General features: G+C 41.4%; 1 protein-coding gene across 1 annotated transcript; it reads left to right on the top strand.

Moving 5' to 3' along the window:
• Positions 1-1,687: 1,687 nt before the first annotated feature.
• On the top strand, positions 1,688-20,664 carry LOC119720929. The gene is made up of 9 exons (XM_038190795.1): positions 1,688-1,863; positions 5,324-5,413; positions 7,102-7,260; positions 8,006-8,107; positions 9,886-10,025; positions 10,447-10,555; positions 11,532-11,563; positions 14,964-15,092; positions 20,440-20,664. The coding sequence occupies exons 3-9, from the start codon at positions 7,149-7,151 to the stop codon at positions 20,662-20,664; spliced, it is 849 nt and encodes a 282-aa protein (XP_038046723.1). The 5' UTR covers positions 1,688-1,863; positions 5,324-5,413; positions 7,102-7,148.
• The last annotated feature ends 7,325 nt before the right edge of the window (positions 20,665-27,989 follow it).

Here is a 27,989-nt window from a genome sequence, read left to right as displayed (position 1 = left end):
TGATGGGCTTGTGATGGACTTGTGATGGACTTGTGGTTGACTTGTGATGGACTTGTGATGGACTTGTGGTTGACTTGTGATGGACTTGTGATGGACTTGTGATGGACTTGTGAGGGACTTGTGATGGACTTGTGATGGACTTGTGATGGACTTGTGATGGACTTGTGATTGACTTGTGATGGACTTGTGATGGACTTGTGATGGACTTGTGATGGACTTGTGAGGGACTTGTGAGGGACTTGTGAGGGACTTGTGATGGACTTGTGATGGACTTGTGATGGACTTGTGAGGGACTTGTGATGGACTTGTGATGGACTTGTGATGGACTTGTGATGGACTTGTGATGGACTTGTGAGGGACTTGTGACGGACTTGTGACGGACTTGTAATGGACTTGGGATGGACTTGTGATGGACTTGTGTGATGGACTTGTGATGGACTTGGGATGGACTTGTGAGGGACTTGTAATGGACTTGTGATGGACTTGTGATGGACTTGTGATGGACTTGCAAAACAAAATCAGGCAAACTTTACTCACTCTTTAGCCAACAAAAATCTCCACAATTTTCATGGGGCAAAGACAAGGTCCTCAGTATTTCACCAGCCGAGTTTTAGGCCTGCATTCATCTTTTAAAGGAGACTAATAACGTTTTGCACCCGAGAGTGAAGCCAAGTGATACTCAATTTGAAGGCTAAGACTAGAATGGTTCATTTTGGGAAGATTGACCCTTCAATTGTCTGGTGGCATGATTGTGGATATGTGCAAAACTAGAGACTGTGTACCAGATGTTTCTTTTCACACGAATGATGAAGTCCAAAAACGGAATGGTTGTTTCATGTGTCAGTCTGTTTTCTTGTATTGCATTGTTTTTACTATCATAAGTTTTGGCACTCTCGTACACAGTATGAAGAGTCCCAAATTTTTGGACTGGGCCGTCCCTACTATGGTGTTTCCACTAACACATAAATGAGGACGGTCCTAGCTTAAGTTCGGACCATGATCTAGTTGGAGGCCTTACACTCTTAAAGGTAGATTAGATCATTTGTCATTTGGTATTTTTTTTCGTTTGAAGCACATTGTAACAACAGTGCTAAAAATCTAAAGATGGGTGCTTTACAACTAACTTGATGAAGTTTTAGCTCTGTGAATGTTGTATATTCCGAGAAAACAATATTCTAGGATCTCAATTTCAATTCAAAAGTTGCCAAGTCATGTTTTGAATTGCGCGGGAAATCAGCATCCGGGACACGTTCTCATTCAACCGATTGCAGCTGCGCGATATCACGCAATAAACCAACGAATGATACCAACTGCGCGTGTGCGCATCGTTTCAACGCTTCCGTCTACCCATACATGGATTCGCCTAATTACAAACCAGTTCTACTTACGGAAATTTCCAAAAAATGCTTCACTTGACGCATCTTTGGAACATGCCTTCTTTTAGTGTTTTCTTCAAAATGACAGCATGCCAAAAAGAACAATTTCACAGGGAGCTTATTGCCATCCCCATCTTTAAACCAAGTACGCTTTTCAACAATAATTTTGTCAGTTACTTTTTGGATAGCTGCAAATGATCTACTCTACCTTTAAAGTTGGGCCGTCGCAACTATGTATTGTGTTCCAACTGGAACAGATTGGGACAGTCTCAGCTTAAGTTAGGACTATGGCCTTAATGGGGCCTGACACTCTTAATGGATTCTGTCCAAGTAGGTACTCCAATGTGAGATAGCAGCTGATGATGGAAACGATGGGATTGACACCAGATCTATCGGACATTCCTTTGCCTCCATGGGATTGGCACCGGTTGTCACACTCAGGAACACCACCTGGATTCGAACCATCCACTTCCCCCTAGAATCTTGGGTAAGTCTGCAAGGATTGACATAAATCATCTGTAATCACTCTGTACAAACACAACCTGGATTTGAACCGTCCACTTCCCCCTAGAATCTTGGGTAAGTCTGTAAATTATCTGTAATCACACTGTACAACTCAAACTGGATTTGAACCATCCACTTCCCCCTAGAATCTTGGGTAAGTCAGCAAGGATTGACATAAATCATCTGTAATCACACTGATACAAACACAACCTGGATTTGAACCATCCACTTCCCCCTTGAATTCAGGGTAAGTCCTATGCAAGGAATGATTTGTAATCATACTGTGGAACACAAGCTGGATTGGAACCATCCATTTCCCCTAGAATATAGGGTACCGGTACATTTAAGTCCTATGCAAGGAATGATTTGTAATCATACTGTGGAACACAACCTGGATTGGAACCATCCATTTCCCCTAGAATCTAGGGTAAGTCCTATGCAAGGATTGATATACATGTATCTATAAATGATTTGTAATTATACTGTCATACTCTGGAACACAACCTGGATTCGAACCATCCACCTCCCCACAGAATTATGGGTCCTATATGCAAGGATTGATCTGTAAAATGATCTGTTATCACACTGTACAAACACAACCTGGATTTGACCCATCCACTTCCACCTAGCGTCTTGGGTAATTAGCCCTATGCAAGGATTGATATCTATAAATGATCTGTAGTCATACTGTAGAACACAACCTGGATTCGAACCATCCACTTCCTCCTAGAATCAAGGGTTAGCCCTATGCAGGGATTGATCTATGAATGATCTGTAGTCATACTGTTGAACACAACCTGGATTCGAACCATCCACTTCACCCTAGAATCTAGGGTAAGTCCTATGCAGGGATTGCTCTATATATGATCTGTAATTATAGGCCTACTGTTGAACATAACCTGGATTCGAACCATCCCCTTCCCCTAGAATCTAGGGTAAGTCCGTATATGTCCGTATATGCAAGGGATGTATAAATGATCTGTAATCACGCTGTAGAACACAACCTGGATTCAAACCATCCACTTACCCTTAGAATTAATCTAGGGTAACTTGAAGTCCGATGCAAGGATTGATATCTACAATATAAATGATCTGTAATCATACTGTTAAACCCAACCTGGATTGAACCATCCGCTAGAGTCCAACCATCCACTAGAGTCTAGGGTAAGTCCTATGTACAATCATACTGTGGAACCCAACCTGGATTTGAACGATCCACTTATCCTTAGAATCTAGGGCAAGTCCTATGCAAGGATTGATATCTACAATATAAATGATCTTTAATCATACTGTTAAACCCAACCTGGATTGAACCATCCACTGGAGTCCAACCATCCACTAGAGTCTAGGGTAAGTCCTATGTACAATCATACTTCGTACTGTGGAACACAACCTAGATTCGAGCCATTCTTTTCCCCCTTTTTTGGGGGGGTCAATTTTTTTTTAGTCCCACGATTTGACCGTGGTAAATGGGTGTAAATGGCGCCACCAACTTCAAAATAGTCCGCGTTCCCCCCCCCCCCCCCCCCCCCCCCGGAAAAAAACCCTCAATTTGTTTTCTGCGGCCAACAGTTTTGGGCAACATTTTAGGAAAACAATTTGGAAAAAAATTCAAATTTCAAAAAAAACCCCAAAATTGTGAGGCCCCCAAGTCAAATCCAGGGTGCGTCACTTATCAAGGGTAAGTCATTGGTAAGAATTGATGTGTTTTACAGTGCGACAGTGGTACATCGTGTGGATTCGAACCATCTACACCCTGCATGATTTTCTTTGCAAGTCTTCGGCAATAGACATGACAGAAAAGTCTACCAGGATTCCAATCATCTGTACTCCTGTGGCATTCTGTTCATGATAACTTAGAAACACTTGCCACAGTCAAGAAGTATTCTCTAAAATTCATTGAAACATGAAATTCTGAATTTCCATGAATTTTATCTGGATGTGAAATGTCCCTCTTCATCTAACATCTCTTGCAAGAGGAAAAGCCCTCTTAAAGTGGAACCTTCCTCAATTTAAAATCGGTAGTAAGTCGCTACACTCATCAGAACTGTGTCTGTTTTTATTTTTAAAAAAACATACTTTTTTTTTCCTTTAAAGTTTAAGCCAGCTTTTTCATCTGATGAAGGGAGAATTCTTTTTCTCATATACAGTGTGTATCAAAAATATGCTAACAAAATTTAACATAATGCCAGACGTAGAATGTGTAACCGACATAGATAATATAGGTATGGTTTGACCTCTCTTGGAAAATTACTCATAATTCTGTCGAAAATTATCAGATTTGGACGTTTGATGTCTCATTTTAAAGTGGAAAGGCGTATCTCTCAAACCATACCTACATGTATATTATCTATGTTGGTTACACATTCTATGACTGGCATTCCGTTATATTTTGTTTGCATTTTTTTTATACACACATACACCTATACCAACTGAATGTGTGTGTTTTTCTTTTATCAACAGAATAGTTCCCTAGGTGTGTGGAAATTCATTGCATCCAAAGAGGATCTCTTCACTTCAGAGAGTAAGTCTGATTCGGAATTCTCCAATTTAAAACCGACCAGATGTCATTCCTATTTTTACACCAAATAAGTTTGTTTGGTGCAGTGGGACGCAGCTATGTAACGAACATCGCCGTATCCACAGAAAGTCTTCGTAACAACGATCCTTTCGGTTTAGCGATTTTGAACCACCGGTACCAGTGTTGTAGGTCTCGAGACCGGTCTGGGTCTCGAGACTGGTCTCGAGACCAATTTTTGCTGGTCTCGGTCTCGTTCTCGGTCTCGGGAGCTATGGTCTCGGTCTTGGTGTTGGTCTCGGTCCCCTTTGGTCTCGATATTTTGGCTGATCTCAAGTCGAGACCGGCAACATGTAGCATTTTAAGAGCTAAATCGATTACTGTGTGTTCACTTCAACGGGTGGTTTCCCTTCTATTCCTTGGGGAAAAAATAGGCATTTATCACTCTTCAACATTCAAACACAATGTAATTATGGGTCGTTTGATGTTCAGGAAATAAAAGTGGCCCAAATAGCGTTTAACACAACCGGTAGATTTTATGTTAATCTGTTGACTTTTTCAACAACAATGTTCGGTACGTTTTGTACATTAAAACCGGGAGCCAAGGAAAATGTTCGGTTTAGCCAAATGTTTGGATTAGCGGTGTTCGGTATAGCGGCGTTCCACTGTAATAAGTCTTGCAAGATAATAACAGTTTCTTGCAAGATAATAACAGTTTCTTGCAAGATAATAACAGTGTTTTAATTGAACTCAGGTCTTTATTTATGGTGGGGTGGTAGATCACTTTGAAACGGCATTCACTGAAATGGCATACAATCTTCACTTCAATTGTGAATTTTTATAGAATTCTTTCAAATTAAGGAAATTAATCAAAGACTCAGAGAGATATAGTGGGCCGTAGCTTTATCGTTCTCTACACTTCCAGGTGGCACGGAAGACTGGATTGCCGAAGTGAGCTTAGATGCCTCGACAGAACTCCTGAGGGTTGTTACGTCATTATTGGACCTCACTAAAGGTAGTAACCCTTGCCTCATGACAGCGCGCAACAAGAGCATGTCAGGCTACACTTTTTGAAATTACCAAGCACTATCTTTAACTCTTTCAGTGCCCGCGAAATTTGAAAAGTTTAACCCTAAATTGCCCAACTTCAAGCGTTCTTGTTAATTGTTCAAAATTCTGTAAAAAAAAAAAGTAAATAAGTTTTACTCACTAAATTTGTTGTTGTTGCTCTCTGGTATATCCTTGGTATATTGGAAGTCAATAGTAGTCACATACATAGTGATACACCCTGAAACACTGTCCTGCACACAGGGGAATTCTGCACTTTTTGCAGAAAATACGAGTGTCAGTGCTGCGCCCTCTCGCAAGAACTTGAATAAAAAAAATAAATACAGGTCGTACATGCATGAAAATGGTACCATTAGAAAGAGCGAGAGCGTCCCCTTTTGATAACATGGAAACTCTACCTCGTACATGTGCGAGGTTTGGCGATTTTAATCACGAACATTACCTCGTACATGTACGAGGTTGGAGCTTTCGTACTAACAAATATACCTCATACATGTACGAGTTTGGCACTGAAAGAGTTAATCCTGTCTTTTAACCCGAGCCCTCACACATCCTTCAAAATCTACCACAAGGTTTTGAAGGACTTCGAAGGATTGAGGAAGGTAGATCCAGCCACTGCTACTTTTCTTTACCAAATCAAAGTTTTCTACAAACGACAGAGTGGTAAAAATACATAAAGGTTTTTTTAAACCACTTCATGTATAACCAGTTTTTGCTGCACCCAAAGGGCCAGCCTCGTGCCCCCTGACGGACCAACAGACCGACGGACGGACCGACCAACCAATCAAAAGACCAACCGACCTACCAACCGACTGAAGCATGAAGCACTGAGTGTAATGTCCTAAGTTGAGACTTTCGGGTCCTTCTTGACTACACAAGCCCAGTTTTATTTGTGATTCATAAATACCTAAGACAGTTTACCCATTCCTATTGGTCGAGAGCCTGTCACGTGGCCGGTCTGAAACGGATGATAAAGACATGGCTGGCTGGTCTTAAACACTTTTCCAGTGTCACATGAAATTTGGACTCCTAAAAATCCAGTGCCTCTTACCGTTTTATTGGTTGAACGTTCACAATCCTCACGTAGGCATGCGCAATACTACCAGTGAGTCAGTATTTGATAGACCTAAATTCACAACGCAACGCCCTAGGTGCATACTACGCGCCATCACGCAGAACACACGGCGCGCGCGCCAATCTCCATAAAAGGATTTGTTTACGTCTTATTCGCGAGCTGGACACTCCATTATTTAACTAGAGGGGTGTTTAAAAAAACATGAAGTGAACTTGTTGAACAAAATCAGGTTTTTTTGACTGAAAATTTTTGAATTTTTTGACCGAAAAGGTATTAATGAATGAGAATAAATACGTGCTTGGTCGGTATTAATCACTCTGTTTAAGACCGCTTGGAGTCTGGGTGCTGATAATTACCCTCGCCTTCGGCTCAGGTAATTAGCAGCACCCAGACTCCAAGCGGTCTTAAACAGAGTGATTAAAACCTCCAAAGCACACATTTTTTCCCTTATTGAAGTGCTTGAGTTTCATAAGTGAAAACTTACAAGTGAGCGAAATAAAGTCACGTTGGAGATGGACTTTAAGGCTAGTCATGTTTTCATTTCTCATTACCTGATTCAGCATCTTTTGCAAACACCAATCTTGGAGACCCTGTTTCGTCTTTTTTGATGAGCAACCCTAGCCTGCTGAGTGATGTCACCAAACTCCATCTCGCATCATCACCGTGCTCACCTGATATCACTGTGCTTGGACTTGGGTACAACACAACAAAAACACAAGGTAAGAAGTCAATTTTCAAATAAAAGTACTATACCCAGAGTTGTTGTAGTGGTCACAAGTTAGAAATTAAAAAAAAACAATGGGCCTTATGCACAAGTCGGCCATATTGAATTGAAAAGTGAGGTAAAATCTTAATTTTTGGAACTTGCAGGGGAAAAAAAGAGAAATGAAAGCAATTTAATTACTAATTAAGTCTCGTCTGCTTCAATGAATAATTCAAAAATTTGTAATTAAACATTCCCTAATGATAAAAGCCAGTTTTAAAAAAAATGACAGTAAAATAAGGCTGCATTATGCCTGCATAAATAGTTTGGCGCCATCCCATTCAACAGCTAACAATTAATGAAATGCATTCAGGGAACTCTACAAAAATGGCCAACTCGTGCATATAAGGCACATAGAAAGTTGTACTTGCTCTGATGCTTATAGTATACATGTGCATTCATATTTAAATTCCTGTCGATGATCGTATTATTTAAAATGGTTACATCAAACCTGTTTTGCGTTATTGTGTACAAGGTCCGTTTTTAATAACAATCTCACCCAAAAAATGTGAATAAGTTAGTACACATCAAAATTTTTTTCGATGATTCGTTTTGAGCAAATGCAACCTACATGTATGCTACTCTTAATAGTTTTTTTCAGAAATAGTGAAACAAAATCGAAGTCAACCATGACAACCAGCACTTGGTATGATCACTGCATCCAGTTGTCCAATAATTTTGTGAAATGATTTTAAACGCAGGAATAATCCTCGGGGTCACAACGGATGCCTTCAGAAGTGACAGCAATTCCACACATTGGTACAATGTCACAAACCAACTCTGCCAGGTTATTACACCAAGCGGTAAGAACTAATCAACTTATTAGTCCAGAATGTTTTGTTATTGTGCGAAAGCTACCATTGGAAAGTGTGATAGAAACTAGTTTCACAATAGGGCTCGTTCAATGATGGCCATCTCTGTAGGAGAACTGCGTATTTTACGCAATCAAGCACGCATTGCGCAGTGTTGAAAATGTTCCAAATACTCGCGCTTGTTGCTCGAAATGTGTTCGAAATACGACGCAGCCGATGCGCGTTATGCAAGTTCACGCTCAAAATGCCGATGCACGTGGCTGGTCTGTAGGAAATGACGTCATTATACCACAAATTGTTTTATAATATTGGATTGTACCTTTCGCGATGTATTTTTGTAAACACTGTATTGTATGAGCCCAGCGTTGTCCGAGGGATTACAAGAACAGATTCACAAGCTTACTCCGTTGGGACTCGAACCCACGACCTCCTGCTTGCTGTTAGTGTGCAGTTACGCAGATCTGGTCTCAAAGATGACTCTGGAAAAATCTCTCTGCATCAAAATCCAGGGATCTAGGGTTTAAGAATTAACCTACCGGTACCTCCTAAGACATTTTTCTAGGAACCTCCGTGCATTCTTTAAAATTGTCCACCATGCAGGGAACAAATATGGCACATTCTTGGGAATCATGCCCCGTGTTGCGGGAAATAGTGTCTGGGGTCTACGTTCCTCAATCCTTTGAAATCTTCCAAATCTTTTAAAAGTTCATAGGACTTTGGAGGGTAAATTGCATTTATTTATTTTATTTGTTTAACTTTTGTGGCCTTAACCCATTTATTAGTCCCGATGTTGCCATGAACCACCCTGCTTGTTTCTCCCTGTTTGGTTTTTTTGATCTATCAGGGGAAAAAATACAATGAAATGCAAAGTAGTACAGATGACGAGTTTTTGTCCAAAACGTGACATATCCATTTGAAAAACAGGTGAAAATTTTGCACGGTTAAGAAACTTTAAAGAATAAAAACAGTATAACAGCTGTTTCTAAACTTAATTTTTCACCTTGCCAATTTCTTAAGTTGTGTTTAAGGATATAACAGCCATCAAAATAGCTTTTGGCAGCCAGGAGAGAGCTGGATTCCAAAGGGAACAAAATGGCGTATAGTGCGTTTCGGACATAAACTCTCCAGGTGCTTATATACAAATATTGAATGCTTCGAGTGGTGTAGTAAAACAAGCCTCCCGAGGTGATCCATGGACATTCTATTTTCCCGAGGCCAAGCCGAGGGAAAATAGAATGTTCCATGGATCACCGAGGGAGGCTAGTTTTACTTCACCGCGAGATAAAGCATTCAATGTTTGTTTTATAACACTTCACCCACAGATTCTGCTTGGCTATGATATTTTAAATTATCTAAATTTGAACACAGTTGAAATAACTTCAGTTTCAATACAAAATTGGTGGAAAATGTATTCCTCTCTTCCAAACTACCCCTTCACGAAATGTTTGAACCCCTCTCTGCGAAGCGCTCTCTTTGGAACAATATGCGCTACGTGCAACGCGCAACGCGCACACACCAGCATGCATTTACACACAAATACTGTGCCGTGGAAATAGTACTTTGGTTGCTAATGGTATAGTACTTGGTTGCTATGGGTATAGTACTTTTGGTCGTGCACTGAAAGATAGCAAAAATAGAAAGTATCATGTGACTCGCTCTCGGCCAATCAAAACACAGAATCTGTGGGTGAGGTGTTATAAAATAGATTATATACCCACATAATTATCTGCAATCCATTCCATTGATTCTGTCATTTTCTACCATTCCAGGTTGTGAGGAGATGACCTTGATTGATCTGATCCTAACGGCGGATCAGTCCCTGCTACTCCTGACTACCCATGGCTTGTTCCTGGGCCAGCTACCTGCAACAGACCCACCAGTCTCCAGAGGGACTTCACTCCAACATCAAGTAAGACAGTAACTGAGCTTAACACTTATACCCAACACGATATGGGATATAACATTTTTCTCCCGAGAGGCACATACTTTCAACATACTGTAGCTAGAGGGGTGTTTCACAAAACGAAGTAAACATTGTTGAAAAAAAATCATTGGAAGTGTATAAGTTTTGACGTGTTTTTTTTTTTTGACGAAAGGGGAAAAAACATGTGCTTGGCCGGTTTTAACCAAGCACGTTTAAAACCAGCTAGGGGCCTGGTCGCCAATAATGGCCCGAGCGGAACCATTATCTGTGTTCAGGCCTGGCCGATGCTAGTTTGAAACGTTTGTTAAAACCGAGCCAAGCTCATGTTTATTCCCTTATTATTACCCAGCAGCGTCTGTGACTGAACATGTCACAATTGTTCACCCTATATCTATTATTCCATCAGGTCTCATGGAGTCTAGTTGAATTACCCAGCTCAATCGTCTTTGCCTCATTTCATCTATCCTACACACCGGTGTGTTACAACAGCTACAGTAAATCCTCCACAGAACAAGGTTTGTCCAAATTTCCATTCCATATTTTTCAGGAACTTCAAGCAAGCAGTTGTAGGACAATTGTTAATTTTTCCATTTTTTACCTGAAGTTTGTGTCAAAACAGAAAATACAGTCTGCCATTTTCAGATCTCTCCTGATGAATTACAATGTGCTGTTTCGTAAATCATCACAGTTGTAGATCAAACAGTTGCAAACCACATGCCTTTTTTAAGCTCTGGCAGGAGCGTCTACATGTCACTGGGTGGTTGGTCGGTCAGTTGGTCTGTCTGTCTGCCCCCCAAAACTGACCAATAATAGTTGACCAAAAATTGACCAAATGCCATGCCGTCGTCAGTAAATGCACTCTGGACGAATGTTATCGGAAAACGGGCTTTGTCTGGATTGATGCGCATGTGTGTCTATTTTGCATATAATGTATGTCTGTCCCCAGAAAATTGACCAAAAATTAGCCCCCAAGTTTCCCATAAAATATAACTACTTAAGTTAAATTTAAAGAAAAAAGCAAACTAAAGAAATGAAACCCTTAGGCCTTACAAAAATTGTTTGTAACAATTTGTAAAGTTGTTTATGAAAATTTTGTAAAAATGGGTACCAATTTTAGGGGATTCCCCCCCCCCCCCCCCCGAAGATGACCACCTTTAAAGCAGTCCTGGATCAGAGCCCATCGCCAATTTGAAAAATGCAAAATAGATCGACTTTCAAGTCCGAATTTATCCCAAATTCCTCAGAAATTTAAGTTCAAAGAACAGCCTTAAAACTTTGCTTGACCATTCATCATTTCTACAAAGCCTCAGGTTCAGGAGCTATAAAATTTTCTATAAAAATTGGCAGTATACAAATCCTGATTTGGCTGCCGTAGACAATTTTGGGTCTGTTTTCTGGTCTGCACCTTAGAAACTTGTGCCTTTTTCTTGTCTTGTGTAGTGACACACGTCATGACTTGTTGGAACTTGTACTTGTTTTTCTCTTCCACAGTTGCCTATGTTGCAATGGTGAATTCCAACGAGGTATGTCACTTAAAAACTACAAAGTGCTCTACTAGTAAATGTAGACTCATGTAGGGTATTATCATTTCAAACCATTAGCACCTGTGCTACATTGTATTACGTTGTATTTATTCCCTAATGAACACATAATAAGCCAAAGAGTATTATATAACCGACATACAGATCCTTGTCATTTGATTGGTGGAACTCACATCACATGACATTTGTTATTGCTCCCATTCACGCCGGGGCTCAAAAAGTCCCATTCGCCCATGGGGAATGGGAAATACATGTACTATTGAACAGTTAGGATCATTCTTGTTCCATGATGCGGTATTTGTGTGCAAATGCATGCTGGTGTGCGCCCAGCATTGCGCGTAGCGCGTATTGTTCCAAAGAGCCAGTGCTACGGCATTGGGTTCAAACATTTTCGTGAAGGGGTGGTTTGGAAGAGAGAAATCCATTTTCCACCAATTTTGTATTGAAAAAAAAAGTTCAAATACGTCAAATGACAACGATCTATATGTCAGTTAAATATGAAGTAAATATTGAGTGGCTTTAAAGATACAGTCCATCATTTGAAATTTGTGCATTTTGTTCGTTTGAAGCAACAAAAGTGTTCAAAATCTAATGAAGGATACCGAACAACTAACCTGATGAAGTTTCAGCTCAGCATCAGCTGTATATACCGAGAAAAACAGCATTCTAGGATCTCAATTTCAAATCAAAAGTTGCTGAATCATGTTTTGAATTCAGTATCAGAGATGCGTTCTCACTGAGCCGATTGCAGCTATACGCGATGTCGCGCACTGATCCGACGAATTATAGCAACCGCGCGCACGTGTGCGTCATGCCAATGCTTGCGTGCGCTTCGCCGAATAACAAAACGAACTACTAATTTAAATTTTCCTACGTTGCGTCTTGGAAAGGCCTTCTTTGGTTGATTACTTCAAAATGACAGCTTGCCAGAAAGAATAATTTCACAGGGAGTTTAGTCCCCTTACTATCTTTCAACCAAGTATGTTTTTCAACAATAATTACGCCAGTTACTTTTCGGATGGCTGCAAATGATGGACTATAGCTTTAAATTGTGAAATGGAAGGAATATTATCGCCCGGTAAAATCTGGACTTTTCCAGTTCACTCGGCTTCGCCTCGTGAAATGGAAAAGTCCAGATTTTACCTTGCCATAATATTCCTCCCATTCCACGCTGAGCCACTCAATACTTTTATACTAGCTGCGGGTTGGGACTGTTCAGGGATGGGTTAAACATTTTGAATGACTGTTGAGGGTTGCTGTCATCTGCCTATTTCTTTTCAGAGAAGGTTTGATGTTTGCTTATCTAGGAAATGTATTCAATTTTAACCAGTTCACGCCGGGATTATTTTGACAAGAACGGAACGAGGCGCGGGATTACGTTTCACTTGACCTCATGTCAGGCGGGTTGAAGCCATCACCCTCAGGCAGCACACTCAATTTCCGGCCTCTCTCACTGCGAGCGGGTCGCTGATGGATATTTTTGGCCTTGCTCCTCGCGTGTTTATCCGTCATCCGTTCCAAATACCGCAAAACCTTTGGAGGTATACACATCATCCGGCGCACACTGGTTAAACAGAGAAAGCAAACAATGTGAATAAAGGAATATTTTACCTCTTGAATCTGAGACCTCTGTAAAATAATCATGTGTACTTGTTGTTCCTGATACTGTTTTAGTTAGGAGTACAAGATTGATTTTTACCCCTCAGCCGAGAGGCTCGAGGGGTATTGTCATCGCCTAGGGCGTCCGTCCGTCCGTCCGGGTAGCTTAGTTTCCGGATGATAACTTGAGTTAGAAATGTTATTTGGGGTTGTAACTTCGGTAGGGGGTTGCCCTTAGGAGTAGGCAAGTTGGGATTGGTTTTGGGGTCAAAAGGTCAAAGGTCAAGGTCACCATGGTGAGTTAAAGGTAAATGGTTTCCGGATGATAACTTGAGTTAGAAATGAGATTTTGATGTCTAACTTTGGTAGAGGGTTGCCCTTGCAAGTAGGCAAGTTGGGATTGGTTTTGGGGTCAAAAGGTCAAAGGTCAAGGTCACCATGGTGAGTTTAAGGTAAATGGTTTCCGGATGATAGCTTGAGTTAGAAATGAGATTTTGGTGTCTAACTTTGGTAGAGGGTTGCCCTTGGGAATAGGTAAGTTGGGATTGGTTTTGGGGTCAAAAGGTCAAAGGTCAAGGTCACCATGGTGAGTTAAAGGTAAATGGTTTCCGGATGATAACTTGAGTTAGAAATAAGATTTTGGTGTCTAACTTTGGTAGAGGGTTGCCCTTGGGAGTAGGCAAGTTGGGATTGGTTTTGAGGTCAAAAGGTCAAAGGTCAAGGTCACCGTGGTGAGTTAAATGTAAATGGTTTCCGGATGATAACTTGAGTTAGAAATGAGATTTTGGTGTTTGACTTAGGTAGGGGGTTGCCCTTGGGTACAGGCAAGTTGGGATTGGTTTTGGGGTCAAAAGGTCAAAGGTCAAGGTCACCGTGGTGAGTTAAATGTAAATGGTTCCAAATGATAACTTGAGTTAGACATGAAATTTTGGGGTCTATCTTCAGTAGGGGGTTTCCCATTGGTACAGGCATGTTGGGACTGGCTCTGGGGTCAAAGGCCAAAGGTCAAGGTCATTATGTTGAGTTAATGGTTTCCGGATGATAACTTGACTCTGGCTGGGGGGTTTCAACAGCAACGCTGTTATTTTTTATACATGTATACATGTACAGGATGAGTAAAAAAAAAAGATACCCAAATGTTGGGACCATTGTTTTAGGGAAGTTCTGCATGTAGCATTTTCAAAACCTAGGATATGGAAACCGAATTCATAAGCTTTCTTTTAGTACAAGAATCATTCAAATCACTCATCTACTTTTCAAGTTATGGAATTTTAAACACAACTACCATTTTAAGGTTCTGTCCACGGATCGCAAAAAAGTTCAGTGTTCTTTCAGTAAAACGAAAACAAATCACATAGGGATGTGTGTGAATTGTTTTCGTTTTGCTGAAAGAACGCACACCTTTTTGGTGCTCCGTGGACAGAACCTTAAAACGGTGGTTGTGTTTAAAATTCCGTAACTTAAAAAGTACATAAGTGATTTGAATGATTCTTGCACAAAAAGAAAGCTTATGAATTGGGCTTTCATATACCAGATTTTGAAAGTGCTACATGCAGAACTTCAATAAAACAATAGTCCAGACTTTTGGGTTTCGTTTTTTTTTTACTCACCCTGTATTTGTGTTAATAGTGCTGGGATAACATGTCAAACTACTACAACCAGGAAAAAGTTTGTGGTTGAATCCCTATAAAAGGCCCAGACGAATAGGGATCTATCGTTGGCTTATTTACCGGTAGCTGTATGGAATTCCTAACAGCATGGATGTCGAATTATCTGGTTTCAGGTTGTTTATGCAAGTTATCCGACGTATACCAACTGGACAGTTTCACCGTCAAACAGTCCATTCAGTCAGCCTACAGACTTAGTATACGACCACCACACGGATAGCTTTGTAATACTACAGAAGAAAGAGGTAGATAGAGTATACATCAGTTATTTCATTACTGTCAATATATGTTGCCAATGAGCTCCGTGCGCCACCAAAAGAGGGCGCCCTTTCACCTAACAACGACGTTCCATGGGCGGGACATTTCGCTGGTTGACGCGCACCGTTCCTTGTGTGTGACGCATGTACACCAGGGGATTTGTACTATTTACACGCAGTGGCCGCGCTTCGCGGCAAATGAATTGCAGTCAGGCAAGATGGCGTCGGTTGGTCACCCCCAACTGTACTTCCTTTGCCGGTGAGGGGGTGCTTGTGAACAGAGCGGATAGGCTCCGTACGCCAACAAAAGAGGGCGTGTTTTTACCATTTTTGAGAGCCCCTTGGCCGGGACACCGCGTGTGCGTACTGTACTGGATTGCGCGTGAAGTAAGCACGACTTACTTGTCCTGAATGTGCACAAAGCTAAGCCATAGCGTCTTCGCGCGTGAGCGTTACGCGTCGTCGGTGTGCGAATACATTTGAATTACACTTGCAATAGTCTCCAAGACTACCCCCAGCCCCAGTAACTTTGGATCATTTGAAATACTCAGTGGATGGACAGGGAACCAGTCTAGGTCACCCCCTACTTTCCTTCTTTATTTATTTAAAGTCCATGGGATCTCAGTCTCAATCTGTACATATGGTCCGGCTACGCGAATGCAATCCTGTGTGTATGTGGGTTTCTAAAAATAATGATCGGACCACTGTACACCATGCACCAACGTGACGCAGAGCGCGGGTACCGTACACACGCACGCAGCCACGGTTGGCCACTGCCGGCCACACACGCTTGCAAAATGGCGATAGCAATGAAAAGTTCTTTATTGGGCAACTGAAAATAAAATTCGGGCAACCAGATTTCATGAACCCCTGCCCGGAGGGCAACTACATTTTTAAAAATTTTGCGAGCCACGAGACCCTGGTCACTATAGTAACATTTGAACTACAATGTTTTTTTTGGGGGGGGGGGGGTATCAGCTTTATCCTTCAGGAAACCAACCATTAAAGTTTAAGTTGGGTAATATTATCTGACTGGCCCAAGTAAAATCCCATGCTAATTCTTTGCAAACTCTGTCTATAATAATTGAATTCTCTTTATTTTGCAAGGGGTCGGTTTTTTAAGCCACGTCTTGACAGCCTTGACATTTCGGCATTTTCTGGACCCCATGGGTATTGACCCCTAAGTGATCTGATGGGGTCTGGCATGGACTAAAGTTGAGTTGATAAGTGGTTTCCCTATCAGCTTTATGTCCAGCGCTCGCGGCCACCAGTTTTATCCCTGGGTTTAGTGGTCAGAGCTGCCTACGCATTTGGGATGAGGATAGTTTGGAAGCTAGCCAATAGGGATGTACTTTTACAGGCAGCGGCGTAGCCAGGGGTGCGTTTTGGCGGTCATAACCAAGAATTGGTTCGGTGGTTTCTCTTTGGTTAATTGTTTTGGGGATTTGAGTACTACATGATCACGCGTAATTCTAACCCAATTAAAATTGCTGAAGAAATTCACCGACAAGAAACCATCGAACCAATTCTTGGTTATGACCGCCGAAACGCACCCCAGGGTTCTCATCCTAGGGGGGCGTGTTGGGAGGGGGCCTTATATGTTACAATGTCATGGCGCCCAAAATGTTCATCTGTGCTGAAAGGTCGGGGGCGCTGTGCAAACGCTGTACATCTACCGGTATCATGGTTAATGTTAGATTATAACTACCGCTATTCGCTTTCCACGGGCGTTAAAATAAATAGCCACTCTCAAAATGAAAGAGTTTTGTTGAAAAAATACGAACCAAATAGCGAGGGGCTTTGTGTTCTTCCAGCTGATTATGGAAACTCATACGGCTGTGCTTTTCTCCAGATGCCAAATTTCCAGTGGGGTGGTGATTGGGGGGGGGGAGCAAACTTTTTGTGTACAACCCCCCCCCCCCCTCCCCCGCTGTATTTGTGAGACTCCGTTCCGGGTATTTTAACGTTTGAGTACCCGAAGAACCGTAATAAATGACAAATAGATCGTTTGCACTGCAGCCTTAGTGGAGGTGTGTGCTTTTGTTCATTAGGGATATGCAGGAGTAAAGTGCTGCGGCCGAACTGAACAAAAATTAACCAAACATGGCACTTCCAATCTGAACAAAGCTGAACCAAACCGAACTGATTTGTTCAGTTTGAACATGGAGCTATAAAACGGTGGTTTGCTTAATTCATACATGTAAACGCGATTTTTTTAGCACCGCGTATTTTGATTTGCGCAATCAAAATAGTTAAAACTTGCACCATAAAATTATCTAATTCAAAGAAAACAATATTTTAGGCTGACATTACCGACCTAAAATGAAAGGAAATTCAGGTACATACATGTATGTATGTGCAGTCATTAAGTCTACGTACAACCGCAACACAATCCATGTCCCAAGCCGCGCCGTGTCGACTTGCATGGTTGGCGTAGCGGTACTTTCCTCGCCTTCCACCGCTGTGACCTGGGTTCGAATCCCGCCTGGGCCAATATGTGGATTGGGTTTTCAGTCCCAGCCTGATACCGTGGGTTTTCCCCAGAATATTCTTCTGGGCTTTTCCTCCCACCTCTAAAACTGTAACTTCTTCTCATTGTCTTCTCTCCACAGGTTTCTTCAGGCTTGCGAGCTACAGTGCCTAGGGCGCTTTTGAGGAATCCTTGGTTTCATTACCAGAAATGATTAATATTAATAATTAATAATCATTGACTTAGTGACCACATGCACGCGCCGCCGACAATTTGTAAAAATCACACTGTTCAAATGTTACAAATCCAAGCTTCAGATTCAGTGCTTGGAAAAATGCATTGAAACAGAAAAATACGGACACTGAAAAGAAAACTTGAAGGTTTTTTGAAATTACTAGCTGAATTCTTCAGTTTTTAGATCGTTTCAAAAACATTTGCTTGACATATTTCACGCTGTCGATTTTAATTGTTGTGTCATACTCTGGACTATTAAGCGTCCCTGACAGATTCCAGCCGGCGGCCAAGCCTCATTTCCTGGATGGTGCCAAGTTGTACGCAAGAGGAAACCTAACAGGCCCCTTTGTCGCCCTCACAAGGTGGTGGATTAAAATGCAATAGAGACGTTTGCATGTACCTTGACAGCAGAAGCAGTAACAGGCAGGATTTGCAATGTCTGCGGAACAGCGTAGTTGAGTTACGAATGAAAGTTGCTTTCTCTGTGCTATTTTTGAGTTTCACAAGCCAAAAAAAAGGTTTTTATGTTTAATTGCAATTTTTGTATTAAACGTAAAGAAGTTATTCACTTTTGAATGAGACATCAAATGAACTTTCCTTGTGTAACAGGCGTACAATTAACCCAAAGTAAAACCTTATTTTTTTCAGAGGGTTTCAGATGCCCACTATAGAAACAAGGGACTTCTTTTCATTGAAATACAACAAACAAATTGAAAATCGGAAATTTTGATAAAGTCCTTTATAATGCCAAGCAGGGAGCCAGGACCCAGATGTTTTGTGACGAGTTTTCAACCATCAGACTGGAAGTATTAATGTTTACAAGACACATGTTGCCGTTAGTGCACAGGTATACATGTACGTGTACTGGCAAGTTACGTCATGAATCGACCGCTAGTTGTCCAATATCCCTCGATTGAACTTGCTTAACCACTTCGCGCCGGGATTATTTTGGCATTGACTGGATCCAGGCGCGGGATTGTTTTTCACTAACCTCGATGCCACACGGGTGCAGGCTGTTATCTGCGAGGAGCACACCCTGATATTTTGGGCCTCGCTCGCTGCGAGCAGGTCGCGGACAGAAATTTCAGGCCTCACTTGTTGCGTTTTTATCAATCATCCGTTCTGAATACTGCAAAACCTTTGCATATATAAATACACATCATCTGACGTGAACCAATCAATGAGTGTAATTTAGCCCCTGAAGTGAAATGGAATGTATTAAAGATATAGCCCATCATTTGTAATTTGTGCATTTTGTTCGTTTGGAGCAACAAAAGTGTTCAAAATCTAATGAAGAATACTGAACAACTAACCTGATGAAGTTTCAGCTCAGCTTCAGCTGTATATTCCGAGAAAAACAGCATTCTAGGATCTCAATTTCAAATCAAAAGTTGCTGATTCATGTTTTGAATTGTTTTGAATTGCAGCTATACGTGATGTCGCGCACTGATCCTAAGAATTATAGCAACCGCGCGCACGTGTGCGACGTGCCAATGCTTGCGCGCTTCGCAGAATAACAAAATGAACTACTAATTTAAATTTCCCACGGTGCGTCTTAAGACGCACCGTTGGAAAGGCCTTCTTTCGTTGACTACTTCAAAATGACAGCTTGCCAGAAAGAATAATTTCACAGGGAGTTTAGTCCACTTACTATCTTTCAACCAAGTATGTTTTTCAATAATAATTACGCCAGTTACATTTCGGATGGCTGCAAATGATGGACTATAGCTTTAATGTGTAGATGCTATTAAAACCTTGTCTTATCATTTCTTCATTCTGATAGAGGCTGAGACCAGACCTTTAAAGTTACGAACAATTGTCGAGTTTCATCCGAAAGAAAATTCCTTTTCTAAATTGCTATTTTGTGCCTAGCAGTACAAAAGTTATTTACTTTTGAATCAGACTTCGGCTGCAAAAAAATCAGCTCATGTTTAATTATTGAATTATTAATTTATAAATTTAAATTATTGGCCGCCAGACAATATTTCCGTTCCAGCGGGGTATGTTGGTCTGCTGGGAGCTAGTCTGCTTGCAAAACAAATCTGTTTTTGTCAAAGACAAAGACCTTCTTTTTGAGAGTGTAGCAGTCGTCAACAAAAAAAAATTGAAAAAAGGGTTGTTTTTTGAGTTGGAACAAAAAAGTTGAAAATTTATTAGGGCAATTCCACGGTTACTCACGTTACATTTTTGATGTACCTTTGAGTTTCCTTGGGCTGTAATTACCTTACTGAAAAGGTTTAAGAACTGTTATTCCCATGATAGATAGAGTAGACCTAGACCTACCTAAGCACCAAAGATGACATCCAGAAAAATGTGTTATGTATGATAAACAAGACGCACAAAATCGGTTACTCATGTTACGAAAATGTGCTTAGGTAGGTCTAGGTCTACTTTATCTACCATGGGGATAACGGTAATTACAGCCCAAGGAAACTCAAAAGTACATCAAAAATGTAATGTGAGTAACCCTGGAATTGCCCATTAAAAGAAAAAAAATGAATATGTTGAAGAGCACAGAAATGCAACTTATGCAAAAGGGACCTGCTGACTTTAGGGTACAGTTGGGCTTTTCTTGTTCAGTTTCATTTTGATTTTCCAATTTTCCTTCTGTCTTTCCCTTCTGTTTTGCAGGGTAATTACTCGGTCATTGCCTTCAGTTCCGACCAGCTTTTTCAAGTCGGCACCGTTAATCGTTCCCGTTTCCCGGCCTTTGATGAGTTTCCTTCCACCTTCCATCCAGCCCAGGGCAAGGCGCTCTGCTTCAGTCCAGCCACCCATGAAGTCTTTGTCTATGGAAATCAGGTAAGCGGCAGAATCTTTGTGATTTGGGGTTTCTGGAGAGGAGTCGAGAGATGAATTATGTTGTCTTTTTACCTACAATCTGGGCTCAATTTCATCGCGCTGCTGAACAGTTAGCAGAAAAGTTGTGCTAACTATAGCAAAAAATCATGCTGCTGCTTACAGCATTATTTCATGGCATGGATGTGCTAACAGTTGCACGTGCATGGAGATTTCTGTTGTTGCGTCACTGATTTAAGCAACTTTTTCCTCTGTGGTTAAGTGTGCTTCTATATTGCTCTCTGGCGGATATGGAATTCCATGGGATACGATCGCGCATGCACAAAATCTGTGCTTACTGAAATGGACAGAGGCTCTCTTAGCACAAAATCAGCTGTTAGGCAGCGCTATGAAATTGGGCCCTTGATTGGGACGGAATGGCTCATTCGTTACGAAAATTGGAGCTTAGCCATCAGATCAGTGCCGATGCGGTGCTGCTCAAACCACTGATCACATCATCACCTTGTGCCAAGCAAGGGCGGATCCAGGGGGGCCCAAAGGGGGCCATGCCCCCCCCCCCCCCAAAACGAAACCAATTTTTTTTTTTATGTTACATCGCAATTAAGGCAGGCAATGAGTACACCACCATCTTTTCCTCAAAAAAACATTGGTTAAAGTGGTCAGAAATTGCCTCAGATCGCACCACAGAGCGCACCACAGAGCATCTAGAATCCAAAAAAATTTCGGGGCCCTTAAGCGGGCCCCGAACCCCACGCCATAATTTTTTTTGACCCACTTTTTTGGGGGACCAAAATTTTGGGCCCCCCCCCCCAAATTGTGTTCTGGATCCGCCCTTGGTGCCAAGTCTTCCGTTCCCCTTGTGGCTACGAAGGTCTCAACAACCTGGACAACGACACTATCAACTGGCTAGAGACACCTGAGATACCTGTGCCGTTTCTGAGGGTGGACTCGAACGAACCAAGCTCCGGAATACTGTGCTGGTGCTCTACAGGGTGACTCCAAAATAATGATACGCTAAAACATTCACCTTTAAAAAAAAAAAATAAGGATCGGTGGATGTTTACGTTTTTTGTATCAGGGAAAAGCTGAGAGCTTTTTCTTTCAAATACTGAAAAAAATCATGAAAATAGCACTTTGGGTTGCTGAGAAAATGTCGGTTATGTAAAAGTAGTAATTTTTCATCCTGTACACAAAAACATTACCACAGAAAGGGATTTTCACTGTATCTATTTGTGCATGTCCTAATTCTTAATTACAAACAACATGGCACATAATATGACAAGAGTACAAATGAATTTAATGGAAATACCTTTTATTTTACACCTGAACAGGTATCTCATACTTTTTAGTCCTATTTTAAACCCTTCCAGCATGATAAATATTTCAAAATATTAAAGAAATTTCACAAATGAAGGATAATTGCACAGCCGGCTTACAGTAAAATGTTTCACTGTTTGAGGTACTTGTGTACAGGAGAAAAATGACTACTTTTACATAATTGGCATTTTCTCAGCAACTCAAAGTGCCGTTTTCATGACTTTTGTCTTCAGTATTTGAAAGAAAAAGCTCTCAGCTTTAATCTGATACCCAAAACATAAAAAGTTGGTGGGTCCCCATTTTTGTCAACATGTCTTTGTTCAAGGGCACTTACCAGCTAGCCAGTAACATTACTCTAACTTTTGATGGACTTTAATATGAAAAAAAAATACTACAGTACTTTAGTCCACCGTAACGTGCGACTCAAAATCAAACAAGTTAATCAGCTGACAAATTTGTGTCAAAGAAATTTAATTCGTTAAGCCGGCCCACCTGTCAATCCTCATTGAGATGACACGGGTCCCCGCGATGGACGCGCAGGAAACGAAACTGCGCCGCTTACATTAGCGCCGGTCATCCTTACGCGATTAGTCACGTACGAGCAGCAACTGACAAGGGGAAATGGATTTGCTGAAGCAGCGTCCTGTTTTGAAGTCGGTTTGTGTCAGTGTCTCTGTGTGTGTTGCTGTCTGTCGCACGAACCGAGGAAATTGTCGAAAGATGGATTGCTCTTTGAGCTTGGTCAGGACTTCCAACATTGGTCCAATGTGTTATGCGCACTGTGGCTGTGTTGTGGACTAACTTGGCAAACAAAATTAGAAGCCATTTTTGATGTGGCACCTTGTTTGCGCTCATGCAGCATGCGTTCTTACCCCTTAAAGGGAACATGAAATAAAATTTTGATTGCATTTTTTTTGCTTAAATCAATAAAGGATGATGTTCTTAACAATATTTTGTGTATGGCGGTGTTTATTTTCTAAGATAAATGGGGGAAAATAATTTGTGAACATGTTTGGTCAAACTACTCCGCCCCACAAAGGGAAGCTTCATTAACATAAAACTTCGCGAGGGGTATGACGCAAGCGGAGGCAGAGACTTGCCGCGCTGCGGGTGCACCGGCATTGCGGCGTGCATCATAATACCTGTACATATACATTGCGGCACTGAAAGTTTTTCTGGTGTTTCGTTCGGAATCGAGGAGAAATAACACCCGATTTTCGGCCATGCCGACAAGGTGTGTGGCTGCTGGGTGTAGCAAAACTACCAAGGATGGAGTAAGCCTTCATTTGTTTCCAGTAAATCCGAAATATCGGAGCATTTGGAGAGCCAAAGTGAAGGTAAATACCAGAGCAAAGTGGTCCGGGCCCAGTGAGTTCGCTGCCCTCTGCGCTGCACTTTGAGCCGTCGTGCTTTGAATGATGCTGGTCTGTACAGCAACTTGGGCATGCCCCTAAAAAAACATCGAGTCAGTGTCTGAATCATTAGAACTCTGATTCGAATCGGACGAATCTGTACCATTTTCATTGGATTCGCTAAGGAAAGAAGAGGACGGTCTTCGGGACTTTTACGGTCATGACGGTCGTCGTTGTGTTCATTCGACAACGGTGGCACCGTGGCACGTCCACGTGTACTGTACATACCCCATGTAGACACATTCGTACGTGTGCATATAATGCCACGTACGGGTACGCGGCGGCTGCACATACACACAGCACAGTAGCTTCGCTAATCCGTCTCGTACCCAGACGTCATTTACGGGCCCTGGATTTCTCTGCCTTTGTTTATGTCATGAACAGCGCCCTCATTTGGAGTTGCCACGAAAATCAAAAAGGGGGGGTTCAATTTTGGACGGCAAATTACCACACTAAACGTACACCAGAACCAGTTCTGCTTTTAATTCACATTTAATACACATAAATAAATGTATATATAAAATAAAATACGTTATGAAAATTTTGGACTGCATGTTTCCTTTAAGCACGGGTTATAATGGGGACATTCCTCCACACATAGAGCAAATGGCCCGCATGGCTGCACAGCCTTTGTGTGGTAGCGGGACTGCACAAAAGCAGCAGCTGTGGAACTACCCACTAGCCGTGTGCCACGGCATACCACAGCTGGCAACTGCATTCCAATGAGGATTAGCGGCCGCGGCCATGACCGCTTCCCGGGCCCATAGGGTTAAAAACAAGATGCGTGCCCATTTTGTTATCCCTATAAGGCGAAGAGCCGAAGTGTGTGCGTACTACCTGAGCACGACTCACATGAGCCTGGTGCTACCTTAGAAAATGACTGCTGCCGAATTAGTCTATAGTTGGTTTACTGCCATTATAGGGTCTTTCACACTGTCTGCGATCTCCGTGCTGGACCCGGGTCCAACACCGAGATTTCAGGAACCCCTTTAACTCTTTCGCTACGGAATTTAATTTACCTTTTTCGTCCCAACTGGACGTAATTAAAAGCTGAAAATTCCGCCGAGCGTCGATGTGGGCACCGCCATCTTTGAATGTATCTCCGTAAACAAACTGCTCACAATAACCAAAAGCGCACCCCAGCCAGACGGAAAGCCACTGGCAGCGGCTCAAACTAGGGTCAGAGGTTATACGATATAAATTATGTAGATATGGCCCACGTCATGGGGATACGCTGTTTATTCATAGCGACGCAACCGAGCCGCTGCCAGCGGTTCTCCGTAGCGAAAGAGTTAATGCTTACAAGAATCTAACATGACTTCTACATGGGTCAGGCACTATATACCTTGGTGAAATCCAACCCTGGTCGGGACCAGGGTTGAAAGGTTCTACCTGGGTAGAAAATCTCAAATCTGCAGCCAACATATGTAGAGGGTGAGTAAAAAAAAAACGAAGCCCAAATGTCGGGCCCATTGTTTTAGTAAAGTTCTGCATGTAGCACTTTCAAAATCTAGGACATGAAAGCCCAATTCATAAGCTTTCTTTTAGTACAAGAATCATTCAAATCACTCATGTGCTCTTCAAGTTACGGAGTTTTAAACACAACCACCATTTTTATAGTTCTGTCTACGGATCATAAAAAAGGCGTGTGTTCTTTCAGCAAAACGAAAACAATTCACACACATCCTTATGTGATTTTATTTAACCAATAAAAGGCGAAAGGAGTCCGATTTTGATAATCGTGGCAGGCAGGTCAAAGGTTATGTGTACGTTCCTTGCTAAAAAGTAACATTTACAGTGAGTGATGCTGCATGCACGTACTCCGGTATGATGAGTCGATCGGCGGTTATACACCAGTTGAACGTAACACAGAAGTGTTCATACCATTATGGCTTTCAACACGTTTCAGACTTCTCTACACGGATCGAGAGTTCTCAACCCAGCTCCCGAGTAGGGTTAGTTTCGACACGGGTCGAGCGCTCTACACGGGTCAGTATGTGCCGTATTCAAATGTTGTAGTGTGAAAAGGTCAGTCTAGTTTACACGTGTTGGACCCGTGTACAACACAGAGATTTTTCGTCGTATGAAAAGGCTTAGTGTCAAAAGGCCTGATGATCTACCTCCTCCCAAACTTTGATTTTTCCCCCGCCTTTTTATGGTTGCAGACTTTTGCAAAATAAAATTGAGAACAATTCCATCAGTTATTCTTAAAGTTGCTTTATGCCAAGAGCCCAAAGTTTTATCCCTGTATTAAACTTGTCAACCCCCCTTTCACCCCCCCCCCCCCAACAAAAACCCCAAACAACATGACAATAATGCCAGACACAAACATGCATGAAATGAGAAAATTGACTCATCTGTTTTCAGTATATTTGTTTTATTTACAAAAACTGGCCATAAGACTTCACCTTTTTTGGCAAAGCTACAAGTTCAAGTAATGGGTTGCTACTACCGGTAGTTAACAGTGTGAAAAGATGTAAAGTTTAGCATTAATTTGAAGATCTACATGTAATGTGGATACATACAAAGAGTGGTATACAAATAATGAATGTTTGTTAGTGCAATGGTAAGAATAATTTCATGATGTGACAGATGAAATGTTCCATTCCACGAGGCGAAGCCGAGTGGAATGGAACATTTCATCTGTCACCGAATGAAATTATTCTTTCCATTGCACGAATGTGAAACATTCATTATTTGTTTTATATAACACCTGAATAAATCCTTGTCATCTGATTGGTTGACTTTTAATAGCCAATTTATTGATGTTAAAAACTGTTTGAAAGTTTGACAAGGAAGTTCATCATATTTAATTTATAAATGCAAACTGTTCAACAGGTTGAGAACCATCATATTCAAGTAATCTCGATTTAAAACAGCGCCACCGCCAGCAGCGATGACACCGTGCAATGGAAGTTCTATTTACCGTGCAATATAACTTTGATTGCACTGTGCGCTGCGCGCCGCGCACGCGCCGTGCATTGGGACAAATAATTCAATAACATGTGATCAATGATCCACCAATCAGATGACGGGGATTTATTCAGGTGGTGTATAATTGTGGATGTAACTTGGGAAGGGGGGAGGGGCATGCAAACCATAATTGTGCCTATGATTGACTAAAACCTAAACCATACATTGTCAACAATCAAAGAAAAAAATAAAAGAGGAGCAGTGGTTGGCTAATGCCGTGAGGTAGTCATACCGGTACTTCTATTACTACTAGGACCGGACAAATTGGTGAGGGGGGGGGGGGGGAGGGGGTGAGATGGGCTCACCCTTAATTTAAGCTACGGTAGCAGCCTTGTTTTGGATGTAGCACTATGAAAAATACATTTCTAACTGGAAGTGTTAATGTTGACGTGATGAACTTTTTTCCACCAACATTTGTTGCTGTAGGAAACAATTTTCTAAAAATGTAATGACTGTTTCCTCATAGCTTCACTGATAGCATATATATTTGCAATAGCAATACTGTAATCACTTGTTCATTTACAGCTCTGAGAGTGTCATCAAAACATTTTTTTTGTAACAATCTATAAACTACATACATATTTCTAAATGATATAATAAATATTGCTAGATATTTTTGAGTAAATCTCACAAACTACATGTACATCTAAAGCTATATATCCTAATCAAGATAACATATTCAGCATAGCTGATACGATTAATGGTTATACATATAATATGTAAAAAGTGCTATGTACAAGCAAGCTCAGTTTGTATTTACAGCATACCAGTGTATCATGAAATACTATAATTTCATTTTTGTGTCTAATGGATTGGGAGGTCATGCAATTTTTGTTGGATATTATTAACAGTGCAAGATGTAATAACTGTATGATAATACTATTAGATGATGAAATATTACTTGAGACACACAGCAAGGATCTTAACCCTATAAACTTCCCCAATCCTTCAAAACCCTCTTGCAAAATGCTGGATTTTGCAGGATTGACACTATGTGGTAACAATGTGTGTCTGATTTTAGAGGGTGCACTGTGCCTCAGGTCTTGGGTAGGACCTTGTGTTGTTTATGCTCAGCTGTGCATACATTTAGGCCTAAATTGTACTTGAAATCCTCCGCACTGCTCCAGGATGTCACTGGCTCTGCCTCGACATATTGACAGTGACATTGGAGGATTTTGCAGGATCGAGGCAGTCACCCCTCGAAGGACCACATTCAAGAAATAACAGAGGATTGAGGCTGTATGCTATTTTCACATGGAGGAAGTTGGAGTATTTTGCAGGATTGAGGTTGCATCCTAGTGAAAATGCCTAGGAAGTTACCGGTCAAATGTAATAGACACCATTTGCAAATATTCAAAAATGAAACTGTGAAAATATGATGAAATATCCTGCTTGATAAGTACATAAATCAGTCCTTCTGTTTTGAGGCGTGCGATCACACCCCCACGCCATCACATGCCTAAAAGTTTCCCGAGAAGTGCGAATAATCGCACGCCTGAATCCCTCAGTACCGCACACCTGGGCGTACATTTACAGCATAAATATACTTCATAATTTGTGAAAAATAAAGTACGTCAGTGAAGAGAAAATGGCTTAATTGTAAACCAAGATGAATATTATGAAATGATATCCCAGCTTGGACCATAGAAGCACACACCTAGAAAAATCACTCGCCTAGAA

This window comes from Patiria miniata, unplaced genomic scaffold (assembly GCF_015706575.1).
Source record: "Patiria miniata isolate m_02_andy unplaced genomic scaffold, ASM1570657v1 HiC_scaffold_9, whole genome shotgun sequence".
NCBI classification, from domain to species: Eukaryota; Metazoa; Echinodermata; class Asteroidea; order Valvatida; family Asterinidae; genus Patiria; species Patiria miniata.
This window is presented reverse-complemented; position numbering and strand designations above follow the sequence as displayed.

What these genes read in the sequence shown, in the direction of transcription:
- LOC119720929 (XM_038190795.1), top strand. Translation starts at nt 7,149, where the DNA reads ATGAGCAACCCTAGCCTGCTGAGTGATGTCACCAAACTCCATCTCGCA. An exon ending in GGACTTCACTCCAACATCAA is followed by an intron (nt 10,026 to 10,446) that starts GTAAGACAGTAA and finishes TTATTCCATCAG; the next exon opens with GTCTCATGGAGTCTAGTTGA. An exon ending in TAATACTACAGAAGAAAGAG is followed by an intron (nt 15,093 to 20,439) that starts GTAGATAGAGTA and finishes TCTGTTTTGCAG; the next exon opens with GGTAATTACTCGGTCATTGC.